Source organism: Centroberyx gerrardi, chromosome 21 (genome assembly GCF_048128805.1).
Source record: "Centroberyx gerrardi isolate f3 chromosome 21, fCenGer3.hap1.cur.20231027, whole genome shotgun sequence".
Lineage (NCBI taxonomy): Eukaryota > Metazoa > Chordata > Actinopteri > Beryciformes > Berycidae > Centroberyx > Centroberyx gerrardi.
Window position 1 is genome coordinate 9602913 of NC_136017.1, and position 14932 is coordinate 9617844.

The 14932-nt window shown below is 41.6% G+C and overlaps 1 protein-coding gene across 3 annotated transcripts in view; it reads right to left on the minus strand.

Moving 5' to 3' along the window:
- Positions 1-14932, minus strand: part of dmd (dystrophin) — a 179249-nt gene that overhangs the window by 107011 nt on the left and 57306 nt on the right. For 2 of the 3 annotated variants that reach the window (XM_078291034.1, XM_078291033.1), the window contains exons 20-23: positions 12963-13041; positions 11073-11185; positions 10197-10325; positions 4388-4580 (exon numbers count right to left, since the gene is read on the minus strand). In XM_078291034.1, the coding sequence (XP_078147160.1) occupies positions 4388-4580; positions 10197-10325; positions 11073-11185; positions 12963-13041 (514 nt within the window). Of the gene's footprint in view, positions 1-4387; positions 4581-5370; positions 5380-10196; positions 10326-11072; positions 11186-12962; positions 13042-14932 lie in introns of all 3 variants that reach the window. The other variant, XM_078291035.1, reaches the window with a different exon arrangement.

Genomic DNA, 14932 nt, shown 5'->3' on the forward strand with positions numbered 1-14932 from the left:
CCTGATGTACTTCTCAGATAAACATTGTGGACGAAACACTTTGCGATGCGTTGAAATGCCTTGGCAATGTGGCTTCTCTTCAATTCATGCCAATGAAGCTTACTTGAATTGAACAGAGAGAGCAAAGAGAAAGAGAGAGAGAGAAAGCCAAAAGAGGAAAAAGGATCATTTAAATAACTGACACATTCCTTTCAATGAAATTCTTTGCTATATCCTTTGCAACTAATGAAGCCCTCAGGAACTCGGCACAATCATCTGCGTGTGTGTGTGTGTGTGTGTGTGTGTGTGTGTGTGTGTGTGTGTGTTTGCACGCATGCCTATGAGTTATGCCCATCCGTGTGTGTGTGTGTGTGTGCCACTGGCGTGGGTGAGGAAGCGCAGTGTGTGGCACTAGGGAAGAAGCTGTCTGAGTGAGTACAGAAGTATAGTCTGTCTCCCTGGCCGTCAGCATCTCTCTCTCTCTGTTTATTTCTTTTCCTCTCTCTCCCTCTCTTTCTATCCCTCTTCATATTTTCCTCACTCCTCCACCTCCCCCTCCTGCCCCACTCCCTGCCTCTTTCCCTCTAAATGTCTCTTCCTCTCTTTCTCTGCTCCCTCAATGTCATTTTCTCAGTGGCTGTCTTCTATATTTTTGGGGTTTTTTATTATTTCTCAATCTCTACCTCATTGATATAAATAGCTATCTCCTCTCGTTCTGTCACAGCGTCTGTCTGATTTCGTTTTTCTCTCGCAGTGTTGCTTGTCTCAATGGCTGCAGCTTTCTGCTTCTTTCTCTATCTCATTAAGTCGCTTTCTCATTGTTTCTCTGAAAAGCCACAGAGAGCACATACGAGTGAACACGCACACACACACACACACAAACTTGGAGTGGTGCTACAAATTGGACTAAATGACTCACTGACAAGTAGAAAGCAAAGCTCTCACTAGTCGCCTATCCAGAATAAGACCCAGAAAAAAGTGTTTGTAAAGTGGTGAGGACTACCGGTACATTCACATGCGTTTGATCACTTGAGTTGAAAAATTTGCAGCGAAACAGGCGTGATGATATGCGAGCACGTTTGATGACACAAAGGGAAGCAGCCAGCGCTATAATAACCCCAGCCGTTATAATTAGCAGTTTGGGCTGACATCTTCCTTGACTTTTTCTATTAAAGAAATGATGAGAAAATGCAGATTACTTGAAGCTCAGATTCAGCATTAGATTTTTTATTCTTGCTTTTTAATCGTCTTGCATCAGGCTTGGCAGCCAACACCACCAACGTCTTCTTTGGGGAATCTAGCTTTCATAAACCTTTTGTGCAGATGTCATTGGTCACAACCCAATGGATATTTTTTCCTGCTGTGAATGTGGAGGGAGAAATTTACAGGCGCCTGGATAGAGTCCTGCTTGAAGATTTTTCTTTATTGTGTCAGGTGAATTTCTCTCATTTTTCAACTGGTGCAAACACGTCTTGGCCTCAGTTTGCGAAGTTGCATCCGTCTCTCTCAATTCACTCATTCACTTGACTTTCTGTGCATTTTATTTTATTTTTGGGGGGCATTCTTTGCCTTTTTATTAGATAGTTCAAAGTTGAGAGAGAGAAAGAGGAAAGTCTGGGAGAAAGAGGGGGATGACACGCAACAATAGTCCCGGGCCGGATTCAAACCCAGGACATTGCATTTACATGGTGTGCACCTCAGCCCACTGAGTTACCACGACGCTCAGAAGTTTTACTTTTTGTTGTAGAGAATGTTGAACGACTGGACTTGGTTCAACAATCAAATATATGTTCTGTGCAAGAGTAAAGTAAACTCTCTTATCATTTGTTTTCTCCGCAGGGAGGTCAGAGGTCAGAGTCTCCCTGTAGTGGTATTGCACTATTCTGAGAAGCTCTAGTCATATTTACCATAAGGTTGAAAAACTTTTGCATAACTCCTGTTTGACTTTTGGTTGTCAATGTCAGTTTGTAAAATAATAATAATAATAATAATAAACTTTATTTATATAGCACCTTTCCAAAACAGGGCTTACAAAGTGCTTTACAGGGTAAAAGCAAACAACAGGAAGTTGCACAATAATAAAACAATATATAAAATAAGCAATAAAACATAAAACAAACAAAATAATATAATCACAAAAATAATACCAATAGTGCAGCATCGCAAGTTACCGATAAGATATTTTTCAGAAGGTTTTCATTCAACAATCTTCCACAACAGACACTGTGCTGCAACACATCAAATGAACTGACTTTGCGGTGGTAATTTGAAAGCAGACAATCTGAAAACACTAGCGCTATTCATTCCTGCCTCGGCCCACATGATGAGACTTTCGCTGTAGGCCGCCGGTGTGTTTACAGTGATCTCAGAGCATTTGTTCCGTTTCTCAACAACCACAACGACTGAGGAAAGGGGCGAATTTGTGCTGAATGTTGTTGCTGTTGTGGGTAGAGACATTTGCCACTCCAAATCTGTCTGATACACAAGCTTTGTGTGGGCTACAGCAAGCTGTCAAGGCTGACTTTCAGCAGTGGGAAAGCAGAACAGTCACTTATTTGCTCTAAAGCGCTGAATCCAATAACATAGGGCCCTACGCAGCTCTGGGGAGTCTGGAAAAATATGGAAAGAAATTGATGATTTCCCGGGTCTGAAAAGATTGGGAATTGCACAAAAATTTCAGAAAATATGGAAGAAAAACTGTTGTTCAGTGCTGAAACACATACATGGTAGTTGTAGACCTACTGTCATTTCACACATTGTGATATTGTTGTATTACAATGTGCACATCATATTAAATACTGACAGAGTCCTCAAATTCAGTCAAGAAAATACGGTCTGGAAAAACATATGGAGTTTGAATACTGAAATATGGGAGCCAGCTACATTATAGTCCTCTAGTGTGATAAATCATGTTTATACCCACTTAATAATTGAAAAAAAGGTGACACCTACTCTTACAGAGTGATTAACAGCCCCAAATTAAAACTTGCAGTGAAGTAGTTTGGTTTTGAAGGATAGTTGGAAATGTAGGTCCTTGGTTGACAAAGATTCAAGCTCATAACATTTCTATTGGGATCCAGTCTGTAAGAGTTTCATTTTGTCATCCAAGGACTTTGGTTACCCATAGCAACCAAAGGCAATGATACTAGGTACTAAACTTTAAGTATCAGTCAATACAGAGTACTGATCTGATCCATTACTGTCAGTAATTTCCACCATTAGTCTGAGCTGACCAGACAAAAATAATTGAGATATACTAAGCTATTCTCCATTAGACAGATCTAACATGTTTCTATGAGTGGGAAAGGCAGAAAATCAATTCAGTCTTTGATTTCTGACGTTAAAATACAACTTTTGGTATTGATGTTTCTTATCGTAGCATTTCTTCACTACCGGCATTGTATTTTGGCCTTTTATCAACCCGACATTTAATACCAGTATTGGTATCATGCTTCCCCACCACACACACGCGTTATGGACACACACACACACACACACAAACACATACACACACAGCTTAGTGTCAATCTTGAAACGTGTCAAGCAATTCTATCAAGAGCGCCATGACACACGCACACACACTTTTTCTGTGTCTGTCATTTGTGACACTTCTGTGTATGTGTGTGTGTGTAGTTATGTGTATGCATGTGTGTGCGTGTGTGTCTCCGCTCTCACCTTACTGCAGTTGTCTTTCACACATAAAGACCATTTTGTGTGTCACTGTGTATGTATGTGTGTGTGTGTGTGTGTGCCTGGTGTCTTGTTGTATTTGTGTTGTATGTCACACCTCGTCTCAATGTGTGTGTGAGCATGTTGGCGTCAAGCGTTTGTGTCACTTCGAGGTGTATGTGAGTCCTTTCTGTGTGTGTGTGTGTGTGTGTGTGTCCATCTTCAATTAATTTAGCATTGAGACTTAAAATCAAATTTTTCCAAAATCAAGTGAAGAAAATGCACCAACGGGGTGAGATCATTTTACTTGTGTCCAATGTGTATCAGCTTGTTTCAACAACAGCATCCATCAAGCCTACATATTGACGACTTAGCTATCAATATCCTTGTCAATCGTTGTCAATACGCTTGTCAACCTGCAAGCATTGTCAGTAAGTAGTGCCTTGAGAACTTCTCCCCTCTGTGTTTTCCCTGAAGTAAAACTGGATTAATGAATCTGTATACATTATAACTGAGCAAAAGCCTGATGCAAGTAAATATTTCCTTATTCAACAAAGTATCAGCTAATTAAAAACAAATGAGCCAATGCAAATAAATTCAAGAAATTAAACAAATTAACAAAAAAGAGGGCACAAGGTCTAGTATTATGACTTACTAAATCTCTACTTTTTTTTCTCTGGCGGCTCTGTCCTAAATGACTTATTTTTTTTGCAGTGTATCAGCATCTCCCCTCTCTCACCCAGCTGTAGCTGCCTCTCTCTCGCCCTCAGCTCCTCCAGGACCTCTTCGTAGTGCTCTTTGAAGGCGGTGATGTCGGCGTCCAGGAACGCGGAGGGGTCCTCCTCCCCTTCCTTCTCCTCCTTCAGCTCCTTCAGGCGCTTCTCCAGGAGGTCCACCTGGGGCTGCAGGGCGGCCAGGCGGGACACCTCCTCCTGCCGGGACCAGGAGAGAGAGAGAGGAGGTTAGATTAGATAGGGAGGAACCGATGAGACAGAGAGAGAGAGGGAGAAGAAGCTACATAGGGTCTGAACTGGTAAGAGGCCCATAGATAGATAGATAGATACATAGATGGGGTGAAGGAGAGAAAGGAGACAAGGAAAGTGCAAAACCAAAGTGGCTCATGGCTCAGAAATGAAACTGGGTTGGGAAAACTAGGAAGTGCTCCTGATAACTACTGATGCTGCGTTCACACTGTGGCCTAAAAAAGCCATAGTGGCTGGTATTGAGACCTCGTTGCCATGGTGAATTTATTTGATAAACAAGAGGTTCAACCATTCCATATACAGTAATACAACAAAAACTGATGAGTTAAATAGTATTGTGTGATTGTTCTATATTTCATTTCATTTCAAAATATCTAATAGGTTAACTTTTGCAGAAATTATTAAATACAATTCCAGCTGTAAATGAATAGGAAGCCAAGCAGGAAATTGGAAATAGCTCAGGAAAAACAAAACTTTGTAGACGAACTTCAAAATGCGAGAACAAGAAAGGTCCTGCTTGTTCATGACTTTATCTTCACAGGAGGAAGACCAGATGCCCAAATGTAAGTGGTGGCATCTGTTTTTCTACACTTTTTAACATCTGGTTTGGCTTCACCACTATGGTGGAAGGCAAAAGTTGAGAAAATTCAATATTTGTCTCCACGTTCTGCATCTGTAGGCGGCAGGTGGCACTTTCTGTCAGCGTTTTTTTTTTTACCATCGTTCTCCTATTAGAAACAATGAACATCTGGTTTGCCGTCTATCACATAGAGCCACAGTGTGATTGCAGCATGACTCCCATATTATGCATGCTGACAATTGCAGTGAAAACATAGAAAGCATAAAAAAAATTCTTGATATCCGGTGGAAATGATGCAAAACTGCAATTTTGGACTAGAGCAATTTTGCACTAGAGCATTTTTGCTTCAGCATGAAGTCAATTATCAGACTATTATTTCATTACAGTCCAAAACATAAAAACCAAGGTATTCAGAGAGAGTTAGTTGAATGAATGCGCCTATTGTTTAAATTGTTTTGGTTGAGGAGGTTATTTTTATAGTAATAACACATTTCTGCTTCTTTTCAATGCACTGAATTAACCAACATGGATGGGGGGTGTGGATAAAGCAAACAGTGTCTGAATGGGCTCCCGTAGCGTTATCTTTTCTCAAAGACGGGTGTGTGCTCTTTAAAGTGTGTTAATCCTCCACCACACACACACACACACACACACAGCCTGAAATCCACCCTTACCACATAAGCTTCTCTAAAGTCCAGGAGAAACCCAGATAACAGTGAAAGAAACGGAGAGAAAGAGAAGGGAGGAGAGAGCCTGAACTGATTCACCCTTGACAGAAAAAGAAGGGATGAGGGTGGCAGGGAAAAAGAGAGGAAAAGAAGAAAAGAGTAAAGGGGAGAGAGATTAGTAGATCAGGGTTGAACTGAAGCAGGCAGAGAGAGAGAGAGAGAGAGAGAGAGAGAGAGAGAGGGAGAGAGAGGGAGAGAGGGGAGAGAACCTTACAGAACCTGATGACAAGTCAAAATGAATTCAAGCTTAATGACTATTTAAAATTAACTTGTCACAACCTAAGGAGCAGTGAGTGACCAACACACACACACACACACACACACACACACGCACACCTACACACACACACACACACACACACACACAGCTTAATTTTGATAATGTCTCGTTAAAGCTGAGCGATAAGAGAAGAGAAGAGGCATGCAGGTCTGGAAAAACAAACAAACTTCATAAAGGAGAGATGAGAGGAGGGGAGGGGGCATTAAAGAGAGAAGGAGAGAGAGAATGAAAGAAAAAGAGGGAGAGAGAGGGGAAGAAGAGAGAGAGAGAGAGAGAGAGAGAGAGAGAGAGAGAGGGTGGGAGAGAGAGAGAGGATTATCTCCACAGGCATAAGAGAAGAGGGGAGAGAGGGGTAGGAGAGTGGGAGGGATGGAGAGATACCAGCTTTCAAAAGAGGAGTGAGAATGGAGATGGACAGAGGGAGGGAAAAGAGATGGGTAAATAAACAGAGAGAGAGGGAGAGAGAGAGAGAGAGAGTGAAGGTGGGAGGAAAAGAGAGATGGAGCTGCGTTGAAATTAGATTTTGCTCCTAAGATCTGTCTCTTCCTCGAGCTTTTAGCTTCCACTGCAGACAGTCAAGGGGATAAACGCACACACACACACACACACACACACACACACAAATGAATAACCCAAGTGCTACCAGACATACATACTAAGGCTTTCTGGGTTCCTATATTACAAAATGGGAAAGACTTCAGAGAAAATGAAATATTTACTCAAACTTTTAAAACAACCTTCCCAGCGGCAACACACCCCGCCAACTGTCAGCTCATGAATATATTCTGTAGAGGTTGTAAATGCTTGTGTTTTCCAACATTATTTATGAATAAGGAGTGTGTCTCTTGGCTCTAGGCTAAAGTGTTAATGCACTGAGCTTTATAAGGTGATACCACTGAACTGCATTCAAATCCTACACCTTAGGACGGTTTGCTGAGTATTACCTACCTGCTGTATGCCGCAGCTCACCTGGACTGATCCTCCTGCATAAATCGCTCATATTCATTCTCATTTGAATTAGCTTGCTAAACACGGCTACAGTGTCAAACAACAGGATTCAGGGGTCTAGCCGGACCGTCTTTGGGGCTCCTACTCAGGCCAAGGTCGCTGCTGACCAATGAACAGCAATTGACCTTATTCCAATGGCGGCCATTTATAATTTGTGTCACACTCGGGCAAAACTCTACCCGAAAGATATATAAAACGTTACTTCAGCACGTAAGTGAGGAAATCAGATAGACCTAACAGTTAGCAAATTAGCTAGCAATCTCAGGAGCAACAACTGTAATGACTAGACTTGAATTTAGCAGGGATGTTTGCTAGCTTACAAGCTAATTAGCTTCTGGTAGCTACTGTAGCTATTGTTGGCAAAATATATAACCTTAAAATGAGAACCTATTTTCCTCATTCTTGAGATGCATTCCTTGTTTTTCAGTGAGGAATCTGTGGAATGATAAATATTTGTCCGATTCCCACTTTTTGTACGATGTGCATTTGGTACACAATATTAGGACATAGTTGGACCGCGCCTGCGTCAACCCAAGAGTGACGTAAGTTCAAAAGGTCCACCATTGGAATAAGGTCTGTACCGTCCTGTAACCAGAAGGTCACGAGTGCTCTCTCGAAATGTACGTGAGCAGGATAATGAACCTCTAGCTGCTCCAAAGGCAACGCTCCAGGCTGTACATCTATGTACGTCTTAGAGGAACATGCATATAAACGAGTTCCTAAACACACTGTTTGTAATGTGTGATTACATATGCAGTATGCGTTATGGATGGTAGGCCCTTAAGCGAAGCACTTAACCCCCAACTGATCCCGCAGAGCTGCTCGTTTGGCCAACAGCAGCGGACTGCGGCTGCACTGGGCAGCTTCCAAGTGTGAGTGTATTCAACTGTGTGAATGTGATCAGGATATTGCTGGGAAAGAGCATGTGTTGCCTGGCTACACAAAGGCTAGAGTTTGACATAATCTGTGAATGCTGCTTGAACTGCATGGGTCCATGTCAACATAAGCCAACGGCAGTACAAACTTGCTAACCCACGGACCCTCTTGTAGATCGTTGTCTAGTCAGAGATAGGCGCAAAATAATACTTCTTTTTCTGAGGAAACTCTGGCCAAAGTTACTAGATTCAAAACTATAGGTGTGGTTAAAAAGCTAATCTGCGAGATCCTCTTTTTTTTTAAATTATTTTGGCACCAGCTTTGGTGCTAAGCGCTCATTGCTTGAAATCATCTTGTAATCAAACAGTGTGTCCAGCTGTGCAGTCATGGTGGCTGTCGCTGCTCAAGCTAACTACCCAGTTCTTCTTCTATTTATTCCAAACAAACTGCTGCTGCTGCTTCAGAGGACTGGATCCAGGCTAACATATTAATAGAAGAGTTCCACCCTCTACTCTGATATCACACTGGTGTACAGCTGCTCAGAGAATCAAGTGGAAAAGATGGAAGAGGCGACTGTGACTGTACTCAGGATTATTTTCTCAAGGAAATATGCACACTTTCTGGTTTGGAACTGCTAGTAATCCAAAGTCAATCTCCTATTCGACCGTCAACCAAGCAGCTCCGGGCCTTTCATCCATACAACATCACAGATTAGTGTTTCGGCTCTCTGGTTCCCGGCTTCTGAGAAGAGAGTTGTTTATGATCGCAGCCGCAGATAGCGGTGTCCTACACCATGAGAAGAATTGGGTAAACACAGTATTATGTAAAAGACAGGACTGAGTAATAGACAAAGTGCAGACACCGAGCGAGACGCTCACTATTGGATCAGCTCAGTGGATAAAAAAGGAAAAATAGTTGCATTTTCTTCTCTCCAGCTTCCAACGTTTCAGTACAAAGTTCTGTTTTGGGTTTGAAATGTCGGTAGTCAAATTAATGTCTGCAGAAAAGTCTACAGCATTTTTTCTACTTATTATATAGCACACCGTATATCACTTAACCCCCAACTGGTCCAGGCTGTGGTTGTATTGGCAGCTAACAAATGTGAATGTATGTAACCAGTTGGCTGTTGCTAAAAAACAGCATGTATTCTAAGCAAGCCTTCCTTATGAATAAAGGTTTAAAAAAATGAGTGACATGCTGCTTCAACACACTGTGAAGGACAGAGAATATGCCTACGATATAATTTGCAGATTTGGTAATATCCCTACTCACCTCATGTAAAGAACTCATACTGAAAAATGATCCCAAATTTAAAAGCAAATTTGCTCTCTATTGTATTACCCAAAAGACGCCTGGCATTACTTTTCATAGGAGAGATGTGGATTTAATTCCAAAATACTGAATATCTACTAAAAGAAAACACAGTGTGACCTGAAATTAAAAAATTATTTTGAAAAGAAAAGAAGAAGAAAGTTACTAGCTTCCAACTTAAATTACACTCCATCTTTGGTTTTACTTTCTTTGCCAGCAAGCATTTGGTAAGAGTAGATGTCACTGTTTTCAAGATAGAAGTAAGTAGATTGGAAAATAGGGAAGGAATGGAAACATACAGTAGAGGGTGGAGATATGGAAAGCCCCAGGGATCATGGATGAATAAATAACAGAAAAAATGTATGAGTACTTACAGAGATGTGCTGTGACAGAGAGATGCATGAAAAGGCAGACAGCAAGTCAAACACGACAATGTCATTTCCTCTCGCTCCATTCTAATTCTTTCTCTTTCCCTTCATCCCTCTCTCTTTTGTCTGTACGTCCTTCTGTTTCCTTCTCATTTCCTATCTCTTTTTCTTCTCTCTCTCCTGTTCTCTCTCTACCTCTCTTTCCCTCTCTCTCCCACATGCTGTACACTGTCAAAACATGAGGAAACAGCAATAATGAAAAGCACAAAAGTAAAGCAAAGACCAAAAAACAACAACAATTTTAACACTCCCTGCTCACTCTTAAACCTCTGACCCTGGTCAAACACCCCCACATGAATAGACAGACTGACACACACACACACACACACACACACACACACACATTTCCCTCACCCGGCATCGGTCCAGTTGTATTTTCAGTGGTTCTGGTTCGGAGGCCGGAGGCGCCTGGACTTTGAGCCAGTTCTCACTGTTGGCCACAGCTTGCTCACACTGCTCATACAGGTTGTAGAAGGCAAGAACCTGGAGGACACACACACACACACACACACACACACACACAGTCACAGACACAGTGACACACGCACATTTGCACAAAGGAGAAAACAAGCATCAGCTAAATTCCCATAAAGGCACAAGCAAACACCCACGCAACATCTGTCTTGTTTCACAAACTAACATTTCCTAGTTTGCAGCAGAGCGGCATGAAACTGACTGAGTCTATATCAACAAAACAAACTATTCGCCTGTTTCTTTAACTAAACGTACTCCACAGTTTAAACATTAATAAACAAGTGGAGGGTTTCATTCCAAAGTGCTATATAAGCATTTTGGTAAGAAGATACTTAACCTGGTTTTTAAAAACACCATTAAAAACACTAATGAGAACATCCTCTAAAATGTTGTTGTTCTGTAAGTAAGGGGCCCAGGAAGGCTGCTAAATTATTAACATTTAATAGTGAGTTTTACTCTCATGGCAGCAGTTGAATTTGACAGAGCAGGTGTCCCTTTATGGATACCTAATTGTGGAATACAACTCTTCAAGTGGTTTTCATCATTCTTTACTGTGGTATGGTGATACTGGATTTAGGATGCATGCGTACCAAACACTGAACTAGACTGTGTTCTTCAATAAAAGGTAAGAACGGCTGAATTTTGGTTGTTGACTGCTGATGTATGTATGTGCTAAAAAGTGAAAATGCTCTACCAACATAGATTTGAATAGCGTGGTGTGTGTGTGTGTGTGTGTGTGTGTGTGTGTGTGTGTACCTTGGCCTGGTAAGCCAGCCATGCCAGCCTCTCTGCCAGCAGGGCACAGAATCCCACCCAGCGCTGGTTCAGCTGCTCTGCTGCCTGGGCAATGTCATCAGCACGACTCCCCTCTGGAGGGGACAGAGAGAGAGAGAGAGGGGAGTTACACACACACACACACACACACGCACACCCACACACGCACACGCACACACACAGAGATACACAGACGCAGACAAAAAGATACATGCTCTAGAGTTCGCATTGGCACGACTCCCCTCTGTAGGGGACAGACAGAGAGAAGGGTTACACCCACACACACACACACACACACACACACACACACACTCAAAATTTGGTGAATGTCATCTGTAGGAGAGGTGAGGGAAGCTATCAATATTTTGCAGACATTGTGAGGTACATAAATAACTGTTTATCTGCGCACCCACTGAAAGCAGGGCTTACATGCACACACACACACACACACACACACACACACACACACACACACACACACACACCCACACACACTCTACCCTCAACACTCTCTCTCTCTCTCACCAGCAGCAGGTTGATCCAGTGTTCGTTCACACTCACCAATAACTGACATTTTTTCATGTAAATGGCCAATTTAAGGTGCAAGTAAAAACTCCGGGGCCCGGAAAATGAAAACCTCCAAGAGATTCCAGCGGGGGAAAATCAATGTTATAGTTGTACAAAGATGGATTCTGGCTCCTATCTGTAAAGGGCAAACTGAAACCCATCACCGGATGATAATTGGACTTGGAAAAGGCAGCATTCAGGCTGCGTGTCTCATCTAGGATGCAAACACACAAGCCGGCTCGAGATTGCTTCTTTTTCCTGTAATCACCGCACCATTATGTTCCATTTACATTTACACGTAAAGTATTTGGCTGATGTTCTTATCCTGAGCAAGTTACTATGAATAGAACAGCAGAATAAGCTTTCATTTCTATTTGATCAGCATCACATGTAACCCTGAGTTAGGAGTGTAGGTCAAAGACGCAGTGCCGTGGCAATAGATGGAACCAAATATTCTTGTTAGAAGGACCAGGTATGGGAGCGAAGTGCTAAGTGAAGACATAACAAAAGGTAGAAAAGTTGTTCAGTGCCTTGCTCAAGGGCATTTTGACAAGGCATGCTTATCACATCAGTGAGGTTTTGATTTGAATGCTTTTGAACAGTCTTAAGCTTTAAAATCCTTCCAGTGTGCATGCAAAATATTTCACAAATCTGTGTTTTTTAAACTATATATATCTGTAATTCTTGAAATTAACCTGAAAAAAATGAAACCATATCAAAGTCTCTGAGATTTTATATTTGGCATGCACACACACACACACACACACACACACACACACACACACACACAGAAAAATAGGCTCACCTATGGAGGCATGCACACACACACAGGCATGCACACGAATTCTCTCTCTCTTTTTCTCTCAGTCAGACACACACACACACACACACACACACACACATGCCACCCTGTTCAGTAAGTTGGGGAATGTTCTGGCATGTTTTGTTTGGATGAAGGTTAGAGCAGCACCAGGAAATAGAAAAAATTAAAAGCGAAAATTATGCATTGAATGTTTCTCTGCTTTCAGGCTCCCCAACAATGGTACAAGGACAGGAGGAGAGAGGAGAGGACGGACGAGAAGAAATGTCTCTCTCTCTCTCTCTCTCTCTCTCTCTCTCTCTGTCTCTGTTTCTCCCTCTCTCTCTCTATCAGTGTTTCTATGGAGACAAGGAGAGAGGGTGGGACAGGTGGAGGCGTTGCCATGGGGACAGACGGGGTGTGCGTGTGTGCGTGCGTGCATGTATGCGTGTGTGTGTGTGTGTGTGTGTGTGTGTGTGTGTGTGTGTGTGTGTGTGTGTGTGTACCCTGCTCGACCAGGGTCTGCGCCGTGCGTGTCGCCTCCTGAAGCTTTCGGTACTTCTCTGGTCTCTCTCTCTCTATCGCCTAGAGGGGAGAGAGTGAGAGAGAGAGAAAGAGTGAGCGAGGTAGAGAGAGAGAGAGAGGGAGAGAGAGTGAGAGAGAGAGAGAAAGAGTGAGCGAGGTAGAGAGAGAGAGAGGGAGAGAGAGTGAGAGAGGATGTCAGAGGAAGGGAGACAGAAACGGAGAGGAAGAAAGACAAGAAGACAGACAGGAAAAGAGAAGGAGAGAGGTATTTTTTTTACATAGAGGCATTAAAAATGCAAAAAATCAATGTCCAATCCAAGAGAGTGACACTTCTAAAGAATACAAGGCCTTGCAGCTTTCATCAACCTCTGATCTTATTCTGCTGTGGCATTTAGGACGACCCGACAGTTTTTGGCTGAACAACAAAACGCTTTAAGGAGAGCGGATGGGTTGTTTCACCTTTCTAAAGACAAACTCCGGGATGTTTTATTATTTCAGCGGTTATAGGTCAGTGTTTACCTGTTACACATTGTTATTAGTCATCTTAAAACCACATTTACACTGTCAATACTCATTCTGAGCACTGCACATGAAGTATCCATCATTGTTATTGAACAATACAGACTGTAGTTTGGGGTCACTGGACAAAAATGATTCAAATTAAATATGTCCCTCTCCATTAGAAAGATCCAACATCCTTTAGTGTGCGGAGAGAGTAGAAAATCAACTCACTTTGCTTTCTGATATGATACATGCATCATATAATGTTGCTTTTAAGATTCTTAAGGTGTTTCTATTTTGTTATATAACCTGCAGTAGAGGATGACAGCAAAGCTGGGAGAGAGAGGGAGAGAGAGAGAGAGAGAGAGAGAGAGAGAGAGAGAGTGATAACTGGCAACCGAGATAAGAGAAGATTTTGAAATTCCTCAAATTCATCAGTCAAAACCTCAAATCCATAAACTTCTATTATATCAGAGTAGAACATCATTAGTAATGTCATTAGTTAAATTTTGTATCTAATTCATAAGTACTAACTATTGCTAACACATCATTTACATATCATTACCTAATTAATTCATATGTGTATAGTTAGTCCTACAGTACATACCCTTCTGTAGGAACCCATAAAGTTATCATTATTTTACAAATAATGTATAAATGCTTCAGTGCTTGTTCATTAATGTTAAACTGTTGCACTGGACTATATTCATGTTTTACTCATGTACTATAAATTATTAGTTAGTACATTTGTAAACGCTGTTAAACACTTGTACAGGGTGTCGCAGCAACTAATCTAAAGTTGAAACATGTACAACCATGTACCATGGTTTTTAAAGCCATTTGTAAGCATGGTCATTTCCTAAGTATTTCAAATTCATTAGGAATGTGCTGTAAATTTAGAAATTGTTTGTATGTTTACTGACTCATTTTTAGTGCCATTGCTAATGATCGACTACTCAGTTACAAATATGTATAATATGCTAAGTAACTTTTTATTGTGATTGACTTTGTTAAGGCTTCTAAACTATTTATTATTCCCAGGCGTTACCCATTTTCAATAATTTAACTTCAGTCATAAGTAAAGACCTATTTGTTAAGCTAAATAATTATAGAAGAGGTCATTCCAGCCAAGCAATGTGATTGCCCAAGGATAAAGCACAGCTAGCCATGTTTTGGTAGTTGCTATGCCAACTGTGGTAAGCAGCGACATAGTTAGCCATCTTTCTTGTTTTCTCCTATTTTCTATTATTTTGTATGCAGACTACTGTGGAAAACATTGTCAGTCAGCGCACATGCACCGGCAGCGGTTGTATAAAAGCTTGAGAACTTCACTGTGATTATGGAGACTTTGCTTCACCTCACACCAAGCCACATCACTGTGCTCTATCCATAATCACAGTTAAGATCGTCCTCTCAGGTATGAGTGCTATCTTGAATCAAAAACTCATTT